This window comes from Zalophus californianus, chromosome 14 (assembly GCF_009762305.2).
Source record: "Zalophus californianus isolate mZalCal1 chromosome 14, mZalCal1.pri.v2, whole genome shotgun sequence".
Taxonomy (NCBI): domain Eukaryota; kingdom Metazoa; phylum Chordata; class Mammalia; order Carnivora; family Otariidae; genus Zalophus; species Zalophus californianus.
Window position 1 is genome coordinate 41,016,571 of NC_045608.1, and position 26,628 is coordinate 41,043,198.

The following is a 26,628-nucleotide window of genomic DNA, read 5'->3' on the forward strand; positions in this document are numbered from 1 at the left end:
TATGAAATGGAGAATATTGCTCATGTACCCGCAGAACAGAACTTAAGAACTAAGAGACTGATTTCCTGTAAATGCCTGGTTTACAGAAGACAGACAATTTTCTTGCTACAGCACGGGTTTCCCAAATTCCTGTTCCTCTGCTATTTCCTGACAAACTCAAGTTCTGGTAATTTGAGCTTGTATCACTTCACTTCTTTATTGAGATTGACAGTCCTCACAGGAGAGATACATAAGCTGGGAACCACAAAGTTATTTCTCTAAGGTTTAATCACCTCCCATGGGAAGCTGCCAGAGGGGGGGCATAAAAACCCCCTCCCTTCCAACTCCGACCTGGGGAGACTTGATTCTTATTCTAGGGAAAATCCTCCCCACTTCTGGGTTCCCTTAAAGAAAACCCTTTTCACTGGTTCTCTCCCTCCTGACTTACATCAGTTCCTCAATGAGTTTAGAGTGTTGGGAATTAAAGACATAAAGGAAATGTCTTGCAGGCCACTTCTGCTTTCCAGAAGTTCCTTGAGACAAGCAGAATGCCTGACTACTTTGTTAAAACGGGGCGGGCGTCGGGGGGAGAAGGAAGAAAATGCATGGAGAAAGATAGAAGTTAATATTTCAAAAATGATCCTGTTTTAAAAGGAATGGCTAAAGCATACCAGCTAGAAGGAGCAGGAGAGAAAAGTGGAGAGAAAAAAAACACTCTGATGCTGTGCTAGAAAACTTAGACTTTTTCCTCTAGGCATGCACTGCCAATAGCTTGTGCTACAGGTAGATCTGCAATTCAGAGTGGAGGTTACTTAGACCTGTGGAGAACTGGAGGGCAGAAGACCAGCTCAGTTGTGTCTGCAATGGATGGTAAGAGACATAGCAAGGGCCTGACAGCCAGAGGGGTGAGGCCACATTGTTGTGTAATCATGGAGCACCCTGCAGGTGGCCAACATGGCAATTCTGCAGAGAGCCTTAGAGTAGAAATGAACAGATTTGATGTACATGGAATGAGAGTAGAGGGGAAATGAGACTCCCTCCCAGGTTTTTTTCTGGCTAGGATGACTAAATGGGTGATGGTGCAATTAGCCAAGACAGGAGATTCAGGAGGAGCAGTTTTGAAGAAGCAAACGTGATGGGCCTGAATTGGATGTCACTGTGGGCCATGCTGGTGGGGGAGACGTCTAAACCCACCAAGCACAGGCATGAGGCTCTCAGAGCAGTTTCTGGCTGATTGGAGGAGGAGGGACTTTCAAGAAGGAAATCATGGTCAGGGCACCTGGGTGGCTCAGATGGTTAAGTGTCTGCCTTCGGCTCAGGTCGTGATCCCAGGGTCCTGGGATCGAGTCCCGTGTCGGGCTCCCTGCTCCTTGGGAGCCTGCTTCTCCCTCTGCCTCTCTCTCTCTCTGTCTTTCATGAATAAATAAATAAAATCTTAAAAAAAATAGAGGAAATCATGGTCAATTGTGTCTTACCCTCCAGAGATTGTGAGAGAAGATTGAAAGAGATCCACTGTATTTGGCAACCAGAAGGTTGTTGCCTACTTTAGCTTGAGAAGTTTCAGGAGCCAAGAGGAACAGAAGCAGGAGCAAGATCGTGAAATGAAAAAGCAGAGGCTCCTCTTTCCAGGTAGTTTGGCTACCTGGGGGAGCCAAGCTGTGATATAAGTCAATAGCCTAAGAAGGAACAAAGGATCAAGAAAGTCTTCTCTGGCTTCTCTTCTCCCTTCCCTCTCTTCCTCTTCCCCCTTCTCCTTTATCTTAAGTAGTAGGAGAAGCCTGAGTCTGCTAAAGCCTGAGGAAGAGGGGACAACAAGAGTGAGGGTCGCCCATGGAGCTGGAAGGTGGTGGGGACAGAAGACAGGTGAAGGAAGACATTCCTCCTTCTGACATTCCACTGGAGTAGGTGGGTATTTGGTGGTTCCCCACAGAGTTCTTAGGCATCAGGGGCAGGAAATGAAGGGATATCATGAAACAAACATTTAATGAGTCCCTATTTTGCTTAAGTCATGGTGTAAATTAGGTAGAACCAGAGAATGAGGAAATGTTAGAAATGCGAATCACTCATAGTGAGGTATCAAACCTCAGGCTGTTTGGAGGGAGGGGATGTCTAGGGCTTCCTGAATGATGAAAGGAAGGAAGGAAGCTTGGCAGAATATTTCCCTCCCAAGGCCGGAGGTAGCAAAAATAGCCTGAGGGAAACAGGAAAGGTCTTATGAGGGGAAAACGGAAGAAAGGAAAGAAAGCAAACGGTAACAGCATGTTCCAGGTTCCAGACATTAAGCTAAATGAGGCTCTTTATAGGCAAAACAATCCTGTGAGAAAGGCATCACTATTTCCATTTTATTGAGGTAGAAAGTGAGGGTCCAGCTCTTTTTCTGTCTTCAATTCCACTTCTCCATAGAGGAGTGAAGTGCTTTGAAATATTGGAAGAGAAATCCCAGTTCTTGTCTTTTAAAATTTTTATTTCACTTGGAAGCCAAGTGAAAGGCACAGAAAATAGGAAAATCCTTCGTGCTCTTGGGCCAGTGGAACTATCTAGTCTCTCTGTAGGGCCTTGGTTAAAGATGGGGCAAAGCTTGGCTGAATGCGAAAGAGGCCAAGGAACTTAGATGAGGAAGTGTTTGCCTGTGTTCCCTCTTGTGAACCACAGAGGGGCCCTGAGACTGGCAGCCGGTTTCTGGGTCCCGGCGCAGCCCAGCCACACTACACTCCCATCTGTGGGAAGAAACTCTGCTGCCGCTGGGCTCGTCACGCAGAAGCTTCATCTAAATGCCTATTTGCCAAGATCCTCAAAGTTATATAAATTATAATCCACGGAATGCATACTGAGAAATTAACTGACATTTGAAAGTAACACATGCACTTCCATTCATAACTTTTTAATAATAGGCTGCAAAAAGATAAAAACTAGTGTGCAGTCATATACGGTTTTGGCAATCCCTCTCTTAAAAAGTGTGTATTAGGATTGGGGAGGAGGGGGAGGGGCGGGGAGAGCAACCAAACAGGCGAAAACCCTACTGGGGATCAAAAGTGGATTGTAAAACATTCAACTGTATACCTTTTCTGCACTTTAATATTTATTCTTTTTGGCAGTCGGGCTCTAAGTTCCACGTGACGCGCCGCAGGGTTGCCATGGGGACCAGCAGAAACTTTTTTTAGAAAAGTATCGCTAGCGTTGCGCCAAGCGAGAGAGGCCAGTGCTCCGAGCCGCGCATTGAAGGGGACGAGCGGCCGCCACGACGCAAACGGGTAGCGCGGGCCCGGGAGGGAGGCCGTTAGGGCGCCGCGCGGCCGGGAGGCGGCGGCCGAGCGCGGCGTCACGTGGCCGGGGAGGGGCCTGCGCGCAGCCCACCCGCCCGCCCCTCGGCCGCCGCCGCCGCCGCCGCCGCCGCCGCGTCCCATTCATGAGGGCCGCCCGCCTCGGCTGTGGCCCAGGCGGCTCCCGAGGCAGCGGCGGCGGCGGGCGCCCGGGCCTCGCGCGCGTCCTCGGCCGACCCCGCCCCCTCAGCCTCCGGCGAGCCCGGGCCGGTCCTCACTGTCGCCGTCCAGCCGCCGCCTCCCCTCGGCCGCCCGCGGGCGCCGGCGCGGGTCCGGAGCGGAGTCGCCGCAGGTAAGCGGGCGCCGGGCCGGGTCCTCGCGCCTCCGCGCGACCCGCCGTCGCGGCTCGGCCTCCGCGGCGGGCGTCGCGTTTCTGCGCTCGCGAGCGGCTGGGGTCTTCCAACTCGGCGCGGTGCTGCTCTGCGGGAGGCCGGACCCTGCGCCTCGCCGCCGCCGTCACGTAGACGCGGCTCCCACCGGCGCCACGGCAGGACGGGCTCGCGGGGTGGCCTGGGGTGTGGGGGGGTGGCCTGGGGTGTGGGGGGGGGGGCTGACGGCTGCGGGGTCAGCGTGAGGAGGGGGACGTGAAGACTGAAACATTCGGGTGCCCCCGCCGCACCCCGAGGTGATGGTCACCTCAGAGCCCCCAGCTCGCGGGTTTCTGGCGTGGGGGCTGGAACGGAGGCCGAGGTGACGCTTGGCCAAGCGGCGCCCCGCGAGGAAAGCGCGGCTGGAGGCCGCGTCTCCATCCCGCCCCCTGCCCTGGGGGAGGGGGCGCCCGAGGCACGTGATCCGCTTTGAAGCCCGGGCTGGGAAGTTGCTGTTATTTCTCCCTGGCCGTTCGTTCGCCCCGTGTCTCCGCCTCCAGGTTGTAGACGCGGTCCTGAGTGTGAGTAGTTTTTCCCTTCTCAGACCCCCTTTTCCCTCGGCAAATCTCATATTGTATCGAACGTGTTAGGGTAACAGTTTTATAGTAAGGGCTTCTCTCTCAACTTTAAACCCGGCGGAACACCATTTTCTGCACTCACCTGAACACATTAAGACTATTCTCATTGAGAATTTGGGATGACATTTTTAAGTCATACTTAAGAAAAACAACCAGAAAGATCACTCTTCCTTTCAGAAAGTGCTGGAAGTCTGAATATTTGAAAATGCTCTGAGGGATTCCTTAAGCCTCAATGCTAATCTTAAATGTACATTTCGGGATGATTTTTCCAAACCTGTTTATTTTAAACTGAAAAAGAGTCTCTGTCTTGGTGTCAGGCCAGGCCCTGTTGAAGGTGTTAGCCCAGTAGAGATTGTTCGTGTTACTGTTTATGAAAACCTGGCCTGGCTGGTTCCTAATGCTTTTACAATACAAAGTCAGTTTTGAAATACATTTGAAACATCTACAAATTATTTAGTGGCCCATATGGTTTATATGTGGATGGTCTGATACTGATCTTAGTGGTTTAAGAAGGAAAAGGGCGGCAGGCTATGCCGAGGTGGGGAGCGTCAGAGCCCACAAGGATTCTGCCGGTCCCCTAGTGCAACATCCTCACTTTGCCTGAAGGGCAGTCAGCCTCGGGGCCATACCCATCCAGAGTATAAAAAGCAGGCCCAAGGCCCCCCATGAAAGAGCACTGGCCAGTGTGGGTGTCTGCTTCCTTCTACTTAAATGTGTAGTTAATTGTGATCTGTCAGACTGAAGTATAAGTAAATGTTGATAGAGATGGCCTTAGAATGCTAGAAATGAAACGATAGGTTCTGTTTTAATATGTGATAGCACAGTTGAGAACCAACAGAGAAGCTTTATGTTTAAGAGGAACTGGAAATGGGAGCATTTGAAAACCATTTAACACTATAGTAAAGCCACTGTTAAGAAACAATTAATAGAGTCAGCTGGGCATTGTGTCCTTCATTGCTCCAAGAATGTAGCAATGAAGATACTCATCACCCTGTATTGTAATTTTGGTTTTCCCCGGGGGACTGTCGCCTGCGCTAGACTGAAGGTCCTTGCAGGCCAGACTTGGTAGCTGCCTGGTACCAAATGCAGAGCCAGCTTTTAGAAGAACCTCCATGGAGTTCTGTTGAATAAGGGTAGGAAGCAGCAGTCAGTGTGTGTGTGTGTCCTTACCAGTGACCTGAGAGCTGGTGGTACTTTTTGAATGAGTTCACTCAACTTTCCTGAATTGTGAGCTTTGGTTGAATAATCCTGATGGTGCCACCCATTAGAGGTGGTAAAAGGTTAAATTAAGCTCATGAGTATTACATTTTGCAATGTTTGGTTTAAATATTAATATTTAGTTTAAATATAGCTTGGTTCTCTGTGTCAACAGCTATTTCCTCTGGGTATGTTTTTTTTGGTATACATTATTTCCTCATATAAAGCAGCACAGTAACACTTAGCTGGAAGCTTTGTCTTGTTGGGAGATAGATTCAGCTGCCTCCCTTACGTGCTTAATAATGTAAGTCGGGAGGTTTTTCTTTAAGTCTGACTTAAGTCCACCTGCCTTTAATTTAAATCCTTTCCTTTTGCTCTGACCCTAATAGCTGTCACTGTGTGGTGTGTGTGTGCACGCGCGCACGTCTGCTTATTAACTTACCAGTCAGTGGCTAGACAGTGGTTTGGGACATTTCTTTTGAAAGCCCATTTTTATCTGTTTTATTCCCTTCGTTTATAAGTAAGACGTGATACTTCTGGCTGAGCCCCAGAGTCTTCTGAACTGTCATTTGCCTTCTTCATGATGAAAAAACTCACAAGTTAGTAGGGAGAGCCTCTAGTTGGCAGAATCCTATATAGATTGTCTTATTAAAACTTTGGAGGTAATTACTATAGGCTGGAGTAGTAAGCTTTATGGCTATATTAGAAGGCGTTCAAATAAGATTTCTTGGTGGCTTTGCTAGCAGTTAACTGCACTTTTTGGAACCCCCCCTCCCCTGATGTCAGTTTGATTATTCTTTTTAGTAACACAGCGTTGCTAACACTAAACACTTTACACATGTACCCTCCTTTACTCTTGAAGACAAATATGTGGGGCGCCTGGGTGGCTCAGTTGGTTAAGCGTCTGCTTTCAGCTCACGTCATGATCCTGGGTCCTGGATGGAGCCTCACGTGGGGCTCCCTGCTCAGAGGGGAGTTTGCTTCTCCCTTTCCCTCTGTCTCTCCCCCCTGCTCGTTCTCTCTCTCTCTGTCCCTCTCGTCCTCTCTCTCAAATTAAAAAATCTTAAAAAAAAAAAAAGACATGTGTGAGAGAACCACACTCACCTCTGAGGTCCAGGTGAAGCAGCTAGGTATCTCTGAGAGTCAGTGGCAACCTGTGTGTGGTAGAGCCATTCCAGCTTGTGCTCCTCAGTTGTGGCCACCTTGCTCCTGACTGATCACTGGAAGCTTGGCCCAGATGGTTTACCTCTGTTTTGAAGTTCTGTAACTGGGTGATTTCTGCTCTAAGTTTTCAGTCTATCAAGAAGGAAGAAGAAAAAAAATCTGTTAGGAGATAAGCTGTGTGGCAATGCAAGATAAAGCCCTGAATGTGACTTTGAGGATTAGAATGCTGATAAGATACACAGTTTTTTAAATTAGATTCACCGACTACAGTTTAGATTCTTTTTCCTCTAAAGCCCCTGAATACTAAATTTCTGTCATCCTATTTTTGTCAATTTAGATTGGTGTTAAAATTATTACTAAGAAAATGAGGAAGGAGCCAGAAATCATTGAACTTGTAAAGCGTAACAACGGTTACAGCATCCGCTTCTTTTGCTACCTTCATTTTATCTCTGCACAAAGAGGGTATTGAAAGTTGAGGTGGTTTACGTGTTAGAAGAAGGGTCTTTTAAAATTGTTTGTTTTAGGTCAAATATATAAGTTGAGAGACTACATAAATGTATTAGAAAAATGGAGCATTCATAGAAAGAGATCTTTTAAAAATCCACTTAGAATCTGTGTAGCTATTTTTATAATCTTTGAATTTAGAACTTTATTATGTGGTGTTTATCTGTAGTGTCCTATATTTTCAACATGAACCATCCAAATTAGGCTTTTCTACTTCTTTGGAGGAGAAACATTGGCTCATAGAAAAGCTCCCCTTGTGATGTTCAGGTCGCTGGAGGATTGCCTTTATCCAACTTGTCACATTTCAACAGTTTAGAAAGTCTTTACCTCTGTAGTTACAGTAGCTAATTTTATGAATAGTAAATTAGTTTCTTGCCTTTATTTCATTTCATATTATTTACTTTTTGCGCCAATTCTCTTAATTTTGTTTAGTAATATGTGTATTTGTCTGAACTGCCTCAAATTAGTTTTTCAACCGGGCAAAGTATAAATAAAAATGAAACTGATTTATAAATTCTGAGTTGTTTTCAACTCCTGGCATCTTTTTTATCTTTCCTGTTCAAATATCTCCAGTGATCCATTCTCACCTATTTTAGCAAATATATTTTTCCCATCTCAGTTCTCTCATTTCAGTTTTCTCCCTACCATCTCCACCTGCCCCAAACATTTAATTATTTTCTGCAGTACTCACTTTCCTTGATGAATTTCAGCTGTAGGAGGCGTTGATCTTGTGTTACTTTGTGTTTGCTCTTAAATCACCTGTGGCTTTTCTCTAGCTGTTAATCTGCATTAGAGTAAATAATTGTTGTCTCTTTAATTTTCAGACACTCTGTTGTGGCCTGCAGACTAGTGCTAGTTTGCCTGCTTGCTGTAAACAGTGGAACTAAGGAGAGTAGTAGGGGAGAGATGGACTGTTGAATGGAAATGATAAAAAGCTTGTCTGAAAGGTTTGTCAGACTCTGGTAGAGCAAGTAGGATTTGAGGAGAGGAGGAAGGAACCTTTAAACATGAACACCTGAGGATAGGATTGCAACAGATTTTAAAAGTAACTATGAGGGAGAAAGAGACAAACGGACAGACCTTCATAGGTTGATGTGCAGAAAGCTCAAATAGAGTGACCTGGAGTGGCTGTACAGACCTCTTACAATGCAGTGGAAATTTTTTGAGGGTCTGGTGTGCTGTCTCCCATTGTTTTGATTTTTAACTTTTGGGGTCACTCGTGAATTTAGTTGAAATTTTAAGTTAACATTATAGGGGGTATAAAGGGACGTGGATTTGAAAGGTTTAAGAAACATGATTAAAGACATAGTATTTCAAAGAGAAGGGCCATCAGTATCTAGGTTTAAAAATTATTTGGTTTTGTTTTTTTTTTAATTTTTTTTTTAAGGATTTTATTTATTCATTTGAGACACAGAGGTGCAGAGAGAGAGAAGAGAAAGCATGAGCAGGAAGAGAGGGAGAGGGAGAAGCAGGCTCCTTGCTGAGCCAGGAGCCCGATGTGAGGCTTGATCCCAGGACCCTGGGATCATGACCTGAGCCGAAGGCAGACGCTTAACCATCTGAGCCACCCAGGCGCCCCCAAAATTATTTGGTTTTGGTGGTCATAACTAAGTAATTATTAGATGAAGAAGAGAAGCTGAGCATGAGGAAAGCATCCTTCATTGATTTTACTCGGAGAAAAAAAAAGATAGGCATATGGTACCAAGTAACTTTAGTGACTGAATTTCTGCTTCTACCTGTTTCTGAAATACAGAAGGGATAATTGATTTAAACATCTTTTTTTATTTAAAACATATGTTTTTAGATCTATAGTAAGATGTTTTCTTTTTTATAGAAAGAATCATAAACAAAAAATTCATTGGTTAATCTACCTAAAAGCCTTTTTTGTGCTTCTGAATAAACAGTGGAATTGTACAATTCCATGATGGTTCTAATCTATTCAATGCATTATGATGTGACCTGTATTGCTCCTGGCAAGATAGATGTGTCTAGGGACTTGGTGTTTACTGATTCTAAAGAGAGGTGTCCAAAATGTGGATAGGTTTTATCAGGTATTTGGGCATAAGCCATTAAATTTAGCCTTCTGAAGCACTTGGGTGGCTCAGTTGGTTGATTTTAGCACAGGTCCAGATTTTAGGGTTGTGAGTTCAGGCCCCACATTGGGCTTCATGATGGGCATGGAGCCTACTTAAAAAACATAAAGCAAAAGATAAATATAAAAGAATCTCAGCAAAATCATCAGATAGTTGGTATGAATTATGAACTCTGATTTGGAACTCTTTGAATTGTGCTATGATATTTTCCCCAACAGTTGTTTCTAAGTTTATGATCTTTGTAAAGTGATGTGCCTTTTTTCTGGACCAACATAAGTCAGATAGTGTTTGGGTTTACTGAAGAACCATAGGGAATATACTTTTTGTTTCCTTCAGGATGTTAAGTGTAATTATTTTTTTTCTTTGTGAAATATTGCAAAGTGCCCACGTTTTATATCTTTTTAAATTGCTTTAATCTTAACATTTTTTGGATGAGTAATACTTATCTGACATAATTATAGACATAACATCTTTACATACGAACTATACAAGAACAGGACTTATTTAGAGAAGTATCTAAATACTTTCTAAATAGAAAGCTATTTTATCTTTTTTAAAAGATTTTATTATTTATTTATTTATAGAATGAGTGGGGTGGAGGGAGAGGAGGAGGAAGAGGGAGAGAGAGAATCTCTCAAGCAGACTGCATGCTGAGCTCAAAGCCTGACTCTCTGGCTGGATCTCAGGACCCTGAGATTGTGACCTGAGCCAAAACCAAGAGTCGGATGCTTAATCTACTGTGCCACCCAGGTGCCCTGGAAGCTGTTTTATAATTTAAAATATGTATTAAACAAATGTTTTGTAAGGAAGGAGTAATCTTTTGTTGTAGGGTTTTCTGACTGGTCCAATGAATTCAAAATATCTTGCCTAAGTAGCAGTATTTGGAAAGTAAACATTTGGAATTTTGCTGTCTTTAATATACACTGTCCACTGAGACTCAGTCCATAAAATGGTGCTGATGCCTATTTCTTAGGAACATGATTGAACACCTTTGGGTGAGGCATTATGCTTTACATAAATTATTTCTTAAGAGGCACAACAACTCTGCACGGTAAAGATAGTAGCTGCATTTTTTAGGTGAAGACAGTGAAGCTGAAAGAGATTGCCAGAGGTATGGCAGTGTGTGTTGACATTGACGTCATTCCATTGCCCCTGCTCCCATGTCATCGCACTGCGCCAGGACTATAAGAATTCTCGTGAATCTGATTGACGTGCCTAAACCAATTTGGAGGTTTTGTTTTTACTTTATTAGGTAGAACTGGAGAACTTACTCTTAAGGTCAGCATCTATAAACTGCTAATAGAAGGGTAGCACCTGCTGTCTAGGAGCCTTGGGTTTCTCTAAATCATTTATGTATCCAAACCAACCATGTTGAGAAAGACCAGCCAAGAAAACAGTGGAAGTGACCTGGTTCCACCACACCTACCTGGGGCCTGCTCGAGTGAGTTGTACGATATGAAGCTGGTGCTCCTCAGCCTGCCTTCTGTAATATGAGCATATCCCTGGGCTGAGTTTGGTTCGGTGTTTAAAACATGGCCCCTAAACTCTAGCCAAATTTTGGTCTCGGACTCAGCTTGAGAGGAAGGCAGTTCTTTTTAGTGTTGCGAGGAAGAAATGGGCTCAGTTGGACTTTTTGAGACATGGTATGTCAGTATCCAACATGATGTCTTCTTGAAGGATTTTCCCTTGTAATTTTGATTATTATATGAGAAGTATACTCCACAACCCCTGGGTTATGTGGGACCGGATTGTGTGTAGGAGCCCTGAGCTACAACATTTCAGAGTTGGACAGAACTTGTAGCCTCTTACTCCATGTTGTAACCCTTGTCCCATCACATTGTGGGTAGCCTGCTGAAACCTCTAATTTGTTGAGTATCTGAGTTTGTGTTTTTGAACAGATTTGTTTTTTACGAATTGGCTCTTACTTCACTATATCATTTGACTCACTTGGTAGCTACATCTGCAGATAGAATTCTCTCTGATGGAATTTTAATGGTGTCTTACTGTAATTGAATAAGTGATTTGGTATTTATGAACTCTTCAATACAGAATAATTTCTCATTAAACAGAAATATATTCATAGATCTTTAGGAATTCCCAAATTCATGATTACATGTTTGGTATATACTCAATTGTCTCATCTGTAATGTGGAGATAACAATACCTACTGAAAGCCTGATTCTGAGGATTGGATGAGGTTGTGTATTAAACCAGAGCCACAAGCCACCTAGAGGTCCAGAGGCAGGGTGGCAGGGTAGGATTTCTAACCAGACAAGATGCGCTAGTGTTGAGAGGCACAGGGGCAAAAAGAAAAGCGAATAGCACATCTCTCTTGCCTTGAAGTACCTTATAGGCTTGTAGGAGAATTAAGTAAGTCTACTTCTGTATCAAGCAAACTTTTCTAAAACCAGGTAGGGAGGGATTGTGAAGGGAGTACTGACTGCATGAGTGAGTGAAAGTGAGTCAAAGGAAGTATCTTGGAGTGAGCTTCTGTGCTTATGTTCTTAGAATGAACATATGATGCTTAGTTGAAAGATGTTTGTGCTTGCTTAAAACTTCCTTGACCTAGAACTTTTATCTCTGTAGTGTTAACATAGAAAATTTATTTTTATGTTAGCAATTTTGTATATAAGCTTTATGTACTACATATGTTGGTAAATTTAAGCCTTGTGATTTTTGCCATCATTTCATCTCTTGCTCCATGAATTTTGTTGTCGAGGCCTATAAGTGGAGCGTTTTCTTTGTGTCTAGAAAGCAGAGCTGTCCTCTGTACCTATTGTATACAGTGCAGGCGAATGCTTAACTAAAAAACACTGTTGCTGACTAATTCATAAAGTCTCTTAACATTTTTCTATAAACTTTAATAACTGATTATCATCATTAAAATTTCCTTAGATTATAAACCTACACGAAATTTTATTTTCTACTATTTGAAAAATATTAATAAACCTGTATGGTTAATGGTGGATAATTTTTTTTTAATCTTTTGAGTGTCATCCTTTTCAGTGTTGGCTAAATCTTTTGCTAGTATCTTTGACATAGAAAGAAAAGGGCTTTTGGTTTAGGACATTTCCCTTTTCAAAGTGAATGAACTAGATGACTAATAAGAATTTTATATATTTAAATCTTCTGGTTCATTTGTTTTAATGAGACATACCTAAAGCTCAGTGCTAATGCTGAGAGCTGGAAAAGAACTTTTCCTAATTAAAAGCAAAACAAAATAAAAACCCATAGTGCTCATATTTGCTTGGTGTTTGTTTTTTCTTTTCTCTAGTAGTTTTTATTCCTTGTAGATAGGATTCTTTATCATAAGGCTGCATCACATGATAGTCCTATTCATCTTTTACTTTTTTTCATTTTTTACATTTTTAAGTATACTTTATATCTAAAAATTAAGAGAGTACTTTGAGATACGTAGTGAAGAATACCAGTCTCTTTCTCACTGCCGATTACTGCTTCCTAGAAGAAGTTTCTTTCAACTCTTTTTACTTGTTTCTTGTGAGCTTTAATTCTATGCGTGTATGCCTACACTACTGTGGCTTGGTTTTTCGGTTTTAGACATTCTCTGTGGATTTCCTACTATGCTAGATAAAGATTCATCTCTTACATAACTCTCACACACTTTTCCTTCTATCCTTTGCATGTAATGGTATCATAATTTTTAAATTTCTCAGTATTCAGTATTTATGTTTTCATGGCCGAGTACTGTTTAAAACTAAGCATATGCAATGATTTTATTTCTTCACCAAATTTTTGTTTTCCCTGGAGTTAATTGTTTTGTTGGGATTAATCACAAATTCAGGCCCCCCAGTTTCTGACAGAATTACAGGACTCTGAGCAGTGAACACCTCACCTGCATCCTATTGATTTCTCACCTCAGTCAGGCCTTCTTTCCTAGATAGTCCTCTGTCAGCCTGCTTCCTCATTTTGGTGGGCACATCCCCCTGTAGCTTTTTTTTTTATTATTAATATTAATCACCATACATTACATCATTAGTTTTTGATGTAGTGTTCCATGATTCATTGTTTGTGTATAACACCCAGTACTCCATGCAGAACGTGCCCTCCTTAATACCCATCACCAGGCTAACCCATCCCCCACTCCCTCCCCTCTAGAACCCTCAGTTTGTTTTTCAGAGTCCATCATCTCTCATGGTTCGTCTCCCCCTCCGATTTCCCCCCCTTCATTCTTCCCCTCCTGCTATCTTCTGCTGCTGCTTTTTTTTTTTTTTAACATATATTGTATTATTTGTTTCAGAGGTACAGATCTGTGATTCAACAGTCTTGTACAATTCACAGCGCTCACCATAGCACATACCCTCCCCAATGTCTATCACCCTGCCACCCCATCCCTCCCACCCCCCACCACTCCAGCAACCCTCAGTTTGTTTCCTGAGATTAAGAATTCCCCATATCAGTGGGGTCATATGATACATGTCTTTCTCTGATTGACTTACTTTGCTCAGCATGGCACCCTCCAGTTCATTCCATGTCGTTGCAAATGGCAAGATCTCATTCCTTTTGATGGCTGCATAGTATTCCATTGTATGTATATACCACATCTTCTTTATCCATTCATCTGTCAGTGGACATCTTGGCTCTTTCCACAGTTTGGCTATTGTGGACATGGCTGCTATAAACATCGGGGTGCACGTACCCCTTCGGATCCCTACATTTGTATCTTTGGGGTAAATACCCAGTAGTGCAATTGCTGGATTGTATGGTAGCTCTATTTTCAACTTTTTCAAGAACCTCCATACCGTTTTTCCAGAGTGGCTGCCCCAGCTTGCATTCCCACCAACAGTGTAGGAGGGTTCCCCTTTCTCTGCATCCCCACCGACATCTGTTGTTTCCTGACTTAATTTTAGCCATTCTGACTGGTGTGAGGTGATATCTCATTGAGGTTTTGATTTGGATTTCCCTGATGCCGAGCGATGGTGAGCACTTTTTCATGTGTCTGTTGGCCATTTGGATGTCTTCTTTGGAAAAATGTCTGTTCGTGTCTTCTGCCCATTTCTTGATTGGATCATTTGTTCTTGGGGTGTTGAGTTTAAGAAGTTCTTTATAGATTTTGGATACTAGCCCTTTATCTGATATGTCATTTGCAAATATTTTCTCCCATTCTGTCGGTTGTCTTTTGGTTTTGTGGACTGTTTCTTTTGCTGTGCAAAAGCTTTTATCTTGATGAGGTACCAGTAGTTCATTTTTGCCCTTGCTTCCCTTGCCTTTGGTGATGTTTCTAGGAAAAAGTTGCTGCGGCTGAGGTTGAAGAGGTTGCTGCCTGTGTTCTCCTTTAGGATTTTGATCGACTCTTGTCTCACATTTAGGTCTTTCAACCATTTGGAGTCTATTTTTGTGTGTGGTGTAAGGAAATGGTCCAGTTTCATTCTTCTGCATGTGGCTGTCCAATGTTCCCAACACCATTTGTTGAAGAGACTGTCTTTTTTCCATTGGACATTCTTTCCTGCTTTGTCGAAGATTAGTTGATCATAGAGTTGAGGGTCCATTTCTGGGCTCTCTATTCTGTTCCATTGATCCGTGTGTCTGTTTTTGTGCCAGTACCTTACTGTCTTGATGATGACAGCTTTGTAATAGAGCTGGAAGTCCGGAATTGTGATGCCGCCAGCTTTGCTTTTCTTTTTCAAGATTCCTCTGGCTATTTGGGGTCTTTTCTGGTTCCATACAAATTTTAGGATTATTTGTTCCATTTCTTTGAAAAAAGTGGATGGTATTTTGATGGGGATTGCATTGAATGTGTAGATTACTCTAGGTAGCATTGACATCGTCACAATATTCTTCTGATCCATGAGCATGGAACGTTTTTCCATTTCTTTGTGTCTTCCTCAATTTCTTTCATAAGTATTTTATAGTTTTCTGAGTACAGATCCTTTGCCTCTTTGGTTAGATTTATTCCTAGGGTATTGTATGGTTTTGGGTGCAATTGTAAATGGGATCGACTCCTTAATTTCTCTTTTTTCTGTCTTATTGTTGGTCCCCTGTAGCTTTTTGAGAAAGGGTTCACAGTAGGTCAATTCTGAGACCTTACCTGTCTGGAAATTTATTCTAGCCCCATACTTAATTGGTAGGCTGGCTATGGAATGCTAGAATGGAAATAGTTTTCCTTTAGAAGTTTGATTTGTTTACTGTTGAGAAATACCAAGCTTTTTTTTTTTTAAAGATTTTATTTATTTATTTGAGAGAGAGAGAATGAGAGAGAGAGAGCACGAGAGGGAAGAGGGTCAGAGGGAGAAGCAGACTCCCTGCTGAGCAGGGAGCCCGATGTGGGACTCGATCCCGGGACTCCAGGATCATGACCTGAGCCGAAGGCAGTCGCTTAACCAACTGAGCCACCCAGGCGCCCGAGAAATACCAAGCTTTTTAATTTGTTTTTCTCTCCTTCCCATTCTTTCTATCCTTTCCCTTTCTCTTCCAGTTTTCTTTCTTTCTTTGTTTTTTGGTTTTTTTAAAGCAATTTTATCTCTTTTTAAAGTCTCTCCTCTTTCTCATATTTTGATGAAGTGCCTTTGTTTGTGATTTGCAGCCTTTGTCCCTGTACCATTCACTGTGAGGGAGTGACCGGAACACCTGAGAAGTGCCCTCCTCACGTGGCTTCACGGTGGGACCCACAGTCCTGGCATTGCTTTGTACACTGATGCCTGGCTAGCAGGCAGGTATATTATCAGTCTGTGTAGGTCAGAAGGGCATAAAAACATTCAATATATGGGTGCTTCTCAGATCTGGTGAGGCTTCATCCCCACAAGCAGAATCATCTGTGGCAGTGTGTCCTCATGAAAAGTTTGAGAGGTAGCTGACATTGGGGTGCTGTACCTCTGATTCAGAGTATGATGTGCATCCTGCTTTGTATAGCCATGCCCACATGGTGATTTCTGAATCCTTTGCCCTTAAAGAAACTGCAGAGCCTTTAACGTTGTCTATTGGCATCTTTCCATTGTGACTGCCTTTGGTGGAGCCCACTACAGTGCAGATACCTGTCCACGTTGGTGCTGGGTACTTGGTAGGAATTTTCAACTTGGAAAATCATGTTTTTGACGCTGGGAAATTGTCTTATAGTTGTCATGCTTTTTTGACATACCTCCACCAGTGTGGGCTCTTGTTTTGAGCACTTCCTTGCTTTTGATCGCCCATTTTTTTCCTCCATCCATTTTTTTGCCTTTCAAAAACTTGACAACCTCTTTCATTTCCTGTTATTTCCTCCAAACGTTCTCTTTGTACTTGTGAGTTACCCCTTTTATGTTTCTTTACTATTAGGTTAGTGAGTGTATAACAAAGTACCACACACTGGATGGTTTAAACAGCAGAAAAATTTATTGTCTCACAGTTCTGGAGGCTGGAAGTCTGAAATGAAGGTGTTGGCAGGGTTAGCTCCTTCTGAAGGCTATAGGGAGAATCTGTTCATGCCTCCTAACTTCTCGTGGTTAGCTGGCAATTTTTGGCATTTCTTGGTTTGTACGTACAGTATCCTGATTACTACCTTCATGGTCACATGGCATTCTGTGTGTGTGTATGTGTCTTGGTCCAAGTTTCCCCTTTTTCTAAGGATGTTAGTCATATTGGTGTAGGGCCCACCCTGATGACCTCATTTTAACCTGATTACCTCCATAAAGATCCTATTTCCAAAGAAGGTCACATTCTGAGATACTGAGAATTGAAACTCCAAATTAGTTTTGGGGACACAGTTCAACTCTGAACGGTGGATTTTAAGAGGGAATGAAGATCAAATGTATGACATCCTTTGCATTTTTTATGTTTTGGGTTTTTTAAAAAAGATTTTTATTTATCTACTTGACAGAGCGAGAGCAGGAACACAAGAAGGGGGAGTGGGAGAGGGAGAAACAGGCTTCCCACTGAGCAGGGAGCTCGATGCAGGGCTCAATCCCAGGACCCTGGGACCATGACCTGAGCCGAAGGCAGACGCTTAACTGACTGAGCCACCCAGGCGCCCCGACATCCTTTGTGTGTAACAGAATGTCTAGTTATCGTAATAGTTTTAAAGACTCTTAATCACATCTGTCTTCACTGAAGATCAGAAAGCAACTCTCAGGAAATAATTTTTAGATTACACTTGGTGATTTTTTTTTTTTTAAGATTTTATTTATTTATTTGACAGAGAGAGATACAGCGAGAGAGGGAACATAAGCAGGGGGAGTGGGAGAGGGAGAAGCAGTCTTCCCGCCAAGCAGGGAGCCCGATGCGGGGCTCGATCCCAGGACCCTGGGATCATGAACTGAGCCGAAGGCAGACGCTTAACGACTGAGCCACCCAGGCGCCCCCACTTGGTGATTTTTGTTCAGATTCATGTGACTGTTAAATTTCTGCTGGTTTCCTGAATGTTTAATAACTTAGTATCTGATCACCTCATTTGCTATCCTTGTTTTGTTTCTAAAGTAATTTGAAGGTTGGCAGCATGATTACAGCAGTGTCTTGTGAGAAAGTAAATTCTGTCATGACAGAGTTATGTGAACATGATCAGCCAGGTTCTGATGCTCTGTCTTCTGTGTTAATTGCACTCTTTCTTTTTCAGATGTGAGTCTCCTGGGTTAAGGTTGTTTGATTTTAAAAGTTCTGTCATACGTTTTTGTTTTGTTTTGTTTTGGCTTCTCAATCCCTTTACCTAAAGTAGCCCTTCCTGTCCTTCCTCCTTTTTTGGCAGCGTCACTCTCTTTAATTTCCTTTATAATAGTTATCCCAGTCTGGGATTTTATTTCTTCTTCTTTTTTTTTTAAGATTTTATTTATTTATTTGTCAGAGCACAAGCAGGGGGAGTGGCAGGCAGAGGGAGAAACAGGCTTCCTGCTGAGCAAGGAGCCCGACGTGAGACTTGATACCAGGACCTGAGCCAAAGGCAGACGCCCAACTGACTGAGCCACCCAGGCATCCCTGTTTTTTATTTCTTGTCTCTCTTTCTCCATTAGAATCTTAGTGCCATGACAGCAGGCACCTCATCAGCCAGGTTCACTGCTTGATCTCAGCTCAGAATAGAATAGTACCTACACATGAAAGTAGACACTGCTTTTTAAACAGGTCAGTGAGTTGAAATAAGCTTTATTTTCCAACATTCCAAATGTTGCTTCACTGAATTGCTGTTGCTCTTGGAAGTCCTTCTCTCTTGTTGCAGTAGCTCAGTGTACAAGTAGTCAGTGTACAAGCTTGTGATAACACAGTGGTACAGCCTTACCTGGCGTTTGTTTTGCAAAGCTATGTCAAACTAGGCCACAGCTCAAACTGGAGTGCTGGGTGGCTCTCACAGTAGCGATGTAGTTGGCGATGGCTACTGTCTCCACAGCTTCTCCCTTTATCCACCCAGATGTCCTCCAGGCTGGGAGAGGGAGTCCCCTTCCTGACATTTCTGAAAATTCTGTTAGGGTCCCAGTAGTAGTTGTGCACAATAAAGTAGGGCCTGAAATTTGAAAGTTGTGTTTTAATTGGCTTCTGGTGGAAGACTCCTCCATCTCCACAGCCTCTCCCAGTTTCCCCAGGGGCCTCTGCAGACACCAGTATGGGATGCCTGGAGTTAGGAGTGGGATCTCTGTATGGCTGCACAGGAGTTCACATCCCTGCTTCTTGGCCTCATGGTCGCCATGTTCTGTTTAATTGAGACAGACCTAGGCAGTTCCAAAGAGAAGAGTGGAGAACCGGTGAATTTGTGCTTCCTGATCTAAAACCTGTTTCTCTGGGTAATAGGGAGGGGGGTGCTGCATTCCTGAGAGTTAAATACAAGAGAGATTGCAAGTATTGTTAAAAACTGAATATGTGTTACTGGAGCTGAGGAATTCTCCTGGTCACTTTCATGACATCAGTTAAGGGGTTGGATTGGCACTTCCCCCCCCCCCCCGTTTCTTTTTTATTAGTATGCTACCAGTAATCAGGAAGATTTTTCTCTCCACCTGCAGGAGTCACTGAAAGATGGTTGAGGGGAACCTTTCTTCTAATGTTGCTGTTCTTAGATGCCTCTTTGCTTTCTTGGATCCTCTGCTGTCCTGGCATTGCAAGGTTAAATTTTAGACATTACCAGCATTTAACCTCTAAGAATAGCAAAGCTGACTTAAGGCTTTACCCATCTTAGAATTGCATTTGTTTGTATGTGTGAAATCTAACTATTGTCATGTATAAATCTGGGTACCAATGCTACATTTTTTTTTCTTACGCATTTGAAGGGAACTTTGGAGTGAAGTAGGGAGATTTGATTTCTGAAAGACAGTCTAAGAGTTCTGATTGTTTTTGTTTTAGTTTAAATACAGACAGTTGAATAAAATCTGGTAAGAAAATTAGATGTAGCATAGAAGTTTCTTAATATCGTAAAAGTAAATTCCTTAAGTTATCATTGTCATAACAATGTAATTTAGCCATTTTGCTGTTCATTTCCTGAAGAACACAAATGAACCTGCGAACAAGAGTATGAAATGGTGGCATATTCTGGTGCATATTCTGATGGGGAGGGAAGGGTGATGTGGCTGCAGTCAAGTCGAGAAATATGTTGGTTTGAAAAAGAAACAAGTTGGGAGAGCAAGCCTGTCACAGGGTTGCCAGATTCCGTTGGTGCATTTAAGGCTACAGATAATAATTGATACTTTCACCTGTCCTACCAGGATGACTCTTCTCAGCAGTGCCCATGATGATTCTTTATTAAAATGATAATCCCAGTAGCTTGGGTGGTATTTTATTTAAGCCTGCTAATATGACAGTAAGCAAATTATAAATTAAACATCAATGTTATGGTTAAAAACAAAGGTTCTGGAGTCAGGCCTTGGTTTATTAAATCCTGGCTTCTTTATTTTTTTTAAAGATTTTATTTATTTGACAGAGAGCAAGAGAGCACAAGCAGGGGGAGTAGCAGACAGAGGGAGAGGGAGAAGCAGGCTCCCCGCTGAGCAGAGAGCCCGAGGCGGGGCTCGATCCCCGGACCCTGGGATCATGACCTGAGCCGAAGACAGATGCTTAACCAACTGAGCCACCCAGGCGCCCCCTATATCCTATCCTGGCTTCTCCATCTAGCAGCTGTAAAACTTGAGCAGGTTCTCTGTATGATAGTTGTGTATATGGGATGTTTATACACTTATTTCTTGAGGGTCTAGTGTATTTATTATTATTTGTATGAGTTTTATATATGATAGAAACTTTACAGATAGAATCTGTAAGTACTTAATCAGCATTACAGTAGCAGTTCATTTATATAGATGGAAGAAGAGAGCAAGAAGACAAGTACCAGCTAATTACCAGTATTTTTAAAATAAAATTGTAAGTAATTCAAAGGGTGCCTGGGTGGCTCAGTTGGTTAAGCGACTGCCTTCGGCTCAGGTCATGATCCTGGAGTCCTGGGATCGAGTCCCACATGGGGCTCCCTGCCCAGCAGGGAGTCTGCTTCTCCCTCTGACCCTCTTCCCTCTGGTGCTCTCTCTCATTCTCTCTCTCTCAAATAAATAAATAAAATCTTTAAAAAAAAAGAGGTGCAGTCGAAGCAAATGGCAACAAAGTAGTTAAAACAACCATCACCAGTTTTTCAGGGGGTCCAGAAAATCTTTAGTTAGAAATGTGCAATACCAAATGGAGGAAGGGAAGATTCCTCTTGAGAGCCAAGAAGTGTAAGAATATGACTGACTTGGGTCCCTGCATGATGCCGTTCTCACAATTTGTTAAATTTTTGTTTATTTTTCTTTGGATTGTGTTAATGATATTAAGTCTTGCTCACTTTATTTGCTGTAGTTTTCTTTGGCAAGTTCTAAGCCATCTCACTTTTGACCTGGCATGGAGAGATCTTTAAAGTAGCTTCATTTGGCCTCAGTGTTATAATATGCTCCTGTTAGTGGTGAGTTGATAGCAACGAATTTGTGTCTGTAAGATTCTGTAAGATTAAAGCATCACACTTTTAAAAGTGTTTACTATTTTTAAATTTGATAATGTGACTTGCATTTCAACAGGATTTCTTGAGTGTGCTTGAAATGGGGTGACATAGTCCTGGTACGGAAAATTGCTTACATAATTAGGGTGTCATCCCTGAGTGTCACTGTGGTGCAAGGCCATTGCAAACTGCTATTCAGAGGGTAAAATGAGAAGAAAGAAACATTTAAACAGAAACAGTTGTGATTAACAGGACATGGACGGGGACACACACACACAGCACTGAAGCAGCTGCCACGGGAATTTTGAGCAGAGCAGAGCGTTCCCCATTTGCTTTGGCTTTATTTTATTGACAGTGTTGTCCAGAATTGGTGATAAAGTCAAACCATGATTCTTCTGATCCTTAATTGGGCTGTTCCGCTTTACCATCTTAATGATCAAGCAGATATACTTGATAGCTGCAGCCAGACAGCTCTCAGTATTGTCTCTCTGGTCTCAAAATATTGGGTGAAAGTGTGACCTAGAACATTAGTGTCAGAGGGTTGGGTTTCCGAGGCTGTTTAGTACCAAACTCCTTAAAGTGGGATATGGACACTGAGGATATTCTAGGCCCTAGAGTCAGTGTGATATATTAACCTTTGAACTTGGTAGAAGAAAACTGTCCAGTCATCTTTTTTTTTTCATACTTAAAAAATGGACGTAGCAGAGTAGAATGCAGAGTATGTTGAATTTTAAAGGTTAAAAAGTTTTCAAGATTATCTTTGAAAAAGATACTTCAAGTTGGGCCTCAGGAGACCCTTCCTGTTTTTTTCTCCTCTTCCTGAAAAGACCTATATGCATTTGATTTTTCATTAATTCACAGCTCAAATGAACAGTCACTGGCTACCCTTGTTAAGAGTTTTGGGGATTGTGTGAGGATATAATGAAACACTGGAACCTGAGTAAACTAGGTAGCCATTATCCAGTAAGCAGTTAAACTACACATGTTTGAAAAACCTGAGTTTTATCAAGAGGAATTTTGCTCGGGGCGCCTGGGTGGCTCAGTGGGTTAAGTGTCTGCCTTTGGCTCAGTTCATGATCCCAGGGTCCTGGGATCGAGCCCCACATCGGGCTCCCTGCTTAGTGGGGAGCCTGCTTCTCCCTCTCCCTCTGCTGCTCCCCCTGCTAGAGCTCTCTCTCTCTCTCTCAGATAAATAAAATCTTAAAAAAAAAAATTTTTTTTTGCTCTTGGTTTTGAAGAAAGCATATTAGTCCTTTTTGTTTTCATAAGCAAACAGTGAATTATAAGTAATTCCAGATATAGGAAGAAAAACGTCATTGGTGTAGGTAAGAGCCATCTGGCTCAAGGAAATCTGTTGTGTGGGTCTCTTTGTCATGAGTGCCCTTGAAAATGTAGAGATGCACTTGAGTTAATTACTGTAGAACAATCATGATAGAGATTATGAATTCATTGTAACTGAGGCTTTAAAAGATATTTTCATCATGATTTTATACTAATCAAAACTTTTTAATGTTCTTACCTCTTTGGTAATTCAGTAGAAATAAGTTGGTATTCCACGGTGTGACCACTGGGGGGTGTAGATTATTTTCATTTTTTGTGTTAAAGTCAATATAACTTGTGGCGTAAGTACTTCTATGGAACCAATTTAGCTCAACCTCAGATAAGCAGATCTCAGGTTAGGACGTTTTAAGTTAATCTTTATGTCTTCTTAAGAAGCCCTTTAATACCTGGTCTCGTACCTACAGGATTAGTAGTAAAAAAAAAAAAAGTGTATTTTACTAGTATCATTATCAGCTGTGGAGTCTGTCCTGATTAGCATTTTAGCTTTGTTTCCTTAAGCTAGACTTTTTCTGGAAAGATACAAGTCTAGGAAAAACTTCCAAATTCTACTGAACGCTTTTTTTTTTTTTTAAGGTTGTTAAAGATGCTGTGTAAAAGTAAAAAGTAGTCTTTCTTGATATTCAACCATTTATTATCTTTGGTTGTAGAGAAAAAGTTTGACAGTACACTAGTGTTTTTCTTTGAAAAACCATATGGATGATTAAGAATTGTTGGTTGTAGTTTTAACTTTTATTGACTCAGTCCAAAAAGTGCCACCACTCAAGAGATGGGCCAGAACCAGAATGTCAGTTACCAACTAACTGGGAGTCAGGTGATCCACAGGTCACCACAGGGGGAAACTGGAGGTGTGTGCCTCTTGCAGAATCAATGTTTGGAAGATGAGCTCATCGTGTCCGGGTCCATGGTGCATGCCCACTTGGAGTCAGAACATTCTGTGAGTCATCAGTCCAAACAGTGAAACAGTCAGTACCAAGACTAGCAGGAAATTGAAGTGACTGGCCTAGGCCCTGGTTGTTTTGTAAGAGGCGTTTGAGGTGAAGTTTTACCTGAAGAGAGTTCATACCCACCAACCTCTGGCTCTTACCTCTCTTCTTTTGTTAGCCCTTTGTCTTTTCCTTCTCGTTGACCTTTATTCTCCTTTCCCTAGCACTTTGTCTTCTGGTCTTAACCTGGCATCATGGGAAGAAAACAATGAACCAGAAATCAGGTCTAAGTGGGTGACCTTGGACTAACTGCCTGATTTCTTGCTGGGCCTCAGTTTACTCACTTTTTTAAAAAGATTTTATTTATTTGGGGTGGGAGGTTGGGGAAGGAAAAGAAAGGGGGAAAGAATCTTAAGCCGACTCTGCTGAGCGCAGAGCCCGAGGCAGGGTTCGATCTCCCCACCCTGAGATCATGACCTGAGCCGAAACCAAGAGTGGGATGCTCAACCAACAGCCACCCAGGTGCCCCTCAGTTGACTAACTTTTAAAATGGATAAAGTTTTTGTTTTTCTCTTTTCCCTGTATCTTTATCCCTCCAGTTGCCCTCCTCCTCAACAGTTTTCCCTTTCTCCAGTCATTCCATCTATATATTTTCTCATCTCTTTCAAGTTTTATTTTCTCTGCTTTCTCCTTAATCATCTTTCTCGTTCTCTTTCTTACCTTTCTCCCTGACGTCTTATTTCTCCTTTTATTATTTTCCTATTAGCAGCACCCCAATATCAGTTTTTATCTTACTACCATCTGATGCTGGGTATCCAGAACTGCCGTAGGACATGGAGGGAAAAGTTTAAATTCTTACACGTTGTGTAATATTTAGACCAAAAAAAAAAATCACTTCTCTTTTAAAAGGAGGAATTTGTGTTCCCTGATGTATACAGAGTTAGATTACCAGCACCCAAGGGCACTTTCATGTACTCCAGGCTCACATTAATGTCTGGTAGGCTGGGCAGCAAGCAGTATAACATACTGAATGCAAGATAAATTTTTTGCCATTTCTCATGTTGGTGAAATTTGTTTTTAATTCTGTTTAATATTTTTATTATATGTATCTTGGTGGTGTATTGCTGTAGTAAACATTACCAGGCTCCCTTTACTTGGTCAAACATTTGGAAATGCTGTCTTTTTGTGATGTTTAGAGGTAGAGGAAAAAGTTCAGTAATTTGAACATCATTAAATATATGAGGATCAACTAGTATATTGTTGATGAATTAACTCAGTACTTTTATGGAATGGTGAAAAATCCTGTCATCTTCATTTCTTCTTTAGTAGAACTTTGGCTGAATGTCCTTTTTCTCCCCTTGTTCTCAAGATTGTCTCAGGGCCCTAAGGTGGTGCTTTGTCCAGTAGAAATATAATGGGAGTCATAGGGGCACCTGGGTGGCTCAGTCTTTAAATGTCTGCCTTCAGTTCGGGTCATGATCCCGGGGTCCTGGGATCCAGCCCCGCGTTGGGCTCCCTGCTCAGTGGGAAGCCTGCTTCTCCCTCTCCCACTCCCTGTTTGTGTTCCCTCTCTTGTTATGTCTCTGTCAAATAAATAAACAAAATCTTCTAAAAAAATAATAATGGAGTCATATATGTAATTTTAAATTGCATATAGCAAAAAGAAAAAACCGGGTATAAATTTTAAGAATATATCGTATTTAACTAAGGACATCCAAAATATTATCATTTTAACATTTATGTATAAAAAATTAGATTATTTCACATTCCATTTTTATTTTGTGTGTTTTACACTTACAACACCTCTCAGTTGGCTCTGGCAACATTGCACATATAGCCACGTTGTAATGAACAGCACAACCATAGACAGCTGTATTGAATAAAATAGTATATTTTTAATTAAAAACAATATATTTTGTCCATGTGTGTTAGGTATGTTTTCACGTTTTAGAAAAATTCACTTGTAGATGTTGACTTAAGGAAAGATAGAAAGGGAGTACCAGGAATATTTGAATTTTACAATGCTGCAGTGTCATACTCTTAAATTGTTCAGTATTTTACTATATGTGAATATTATATAACAATATTAATAAATAACTTATTACTATAACTTTTTATTATTTACAGGGCTGAGCAGGCTGTCTTCCATCCAGAATTGTGAAAACATATTGAGTCATACTGATAGGACAAAAAATTGTTATTGAATTCTAGAAAGCATCTATAACCTGCTGTCTTTGGGAAGCTCGTTGATTACTTAGAAAATATATGTACATTATTTTCCCTCAAATGATTAATTTTTTATAAGATTACTTTTCTATATAGTTTTTATTTCTAAAACGAGAATGTGATTGATTTGGAGAATCATTAACTCAATCCCTGTCCTGTGTCATGGAAGCTGCAGTGACCATCATGTGATTGGGCAGGACTTGGTACCTATCAGTGTAAACACATGGCACAGCCTGTCCCATGCCCCTCCTTATCTCCTTCAGAGAAGGGGTTGAGGCGTTTTGAACAAATCTTACTGGTAAAGTCGTGTATGTATTGCTTTTTTTTTTTTTTTTTAACAACCATTTCCTTTCAGTTTTAACCATATTGTGTCGGCAAAGTTTGCACTCAGTTTGTCAGCAGAGTGGCTTTGCGTTTGGATAATTTAGGACTGTAACTTTGTCTCTGAAAAAAGGACATGCTTGATAAGCTTGTTCAGTTTTAAGATGTTTTACTTAGAAGATGATAGTGAAGATGAGGAGGAGAAGGTTCATGAAGACTCACTAAGTAAAACTGAAGGTATTTACCATGGAAAGGCCCCTGCTGGTATCCTGGTGAGTTACATGCACCAATGTCCTGTTGACTTTGCTTGCTTGCTCTATCTGGGTAGTACCAAGAGAAGAGGACTAATGCCTTTTCTTTGGAAAATGTAGCACCATGCTACACCATCTTTCTACTTTTTTCTATTTATTATTTAACAAATAACTTTCTGCCTAGGAAAAAATGAGGTTGCTGCTTTAAACAGAATTTTTTTAAAACTAGGTTTCAAACTAAACAATCTGGTTTTACATTTTTGCTTCTAAGTGCAGTAGTTGAGGAATAAAAAACATTTTAAAAGTTTTAGGGTTTTTACTGTCCTAGCCAAAATTTTTTGGAAAACTGAATATTTTGAAACTAGCATTTTATTCTGATATATGATACAAAAGAGTGCAGTCTTTCTCCTATGATTACAAAAAAAATATTGTAAGCTTTGACATGCGGGCAAAATGCAAATTGAGGTGTTTTTTTTTTTAATCTAGACAAGATACAAAATAAATCA

The 26,628-nt window shown here is 41.6% G+C and overlaps 1 protein-coding gene across 4 annotated transcripts in view; it reads left to right on the top strand.

The window, feature by feature from the left end:
* The first annotated feature begins 3,379 nt into the window (after positions 1-3,379).
* The window catches only part of LPIN2 (lipin 2), an 85,861-nt gene continuing 62,612 nt past the window's right edge, over positions 3,380-26,628 (top strand). For 2 of the 4 annotated variants that reach the window (XM_027575334.1, XM_027575335.1), the window contains exon 1: positions 25,807-26,143. In XM_027575334.1, the coding sequence (XP_027431135.1) occupies positions 26,036-26,143 (108 nt within the window). In that variant the 5' untranslated portion in view covers positions 25,807-26,035. Of the gene's footprint in view, positions 3,592-4,064; positions 4,189-25,806; positions 26,144-26,628 lie in introns of those variants that run through there. The other 2 variants (XM_027575336.2, XM_027575337.2) reach the window with 2 other exon arrangements.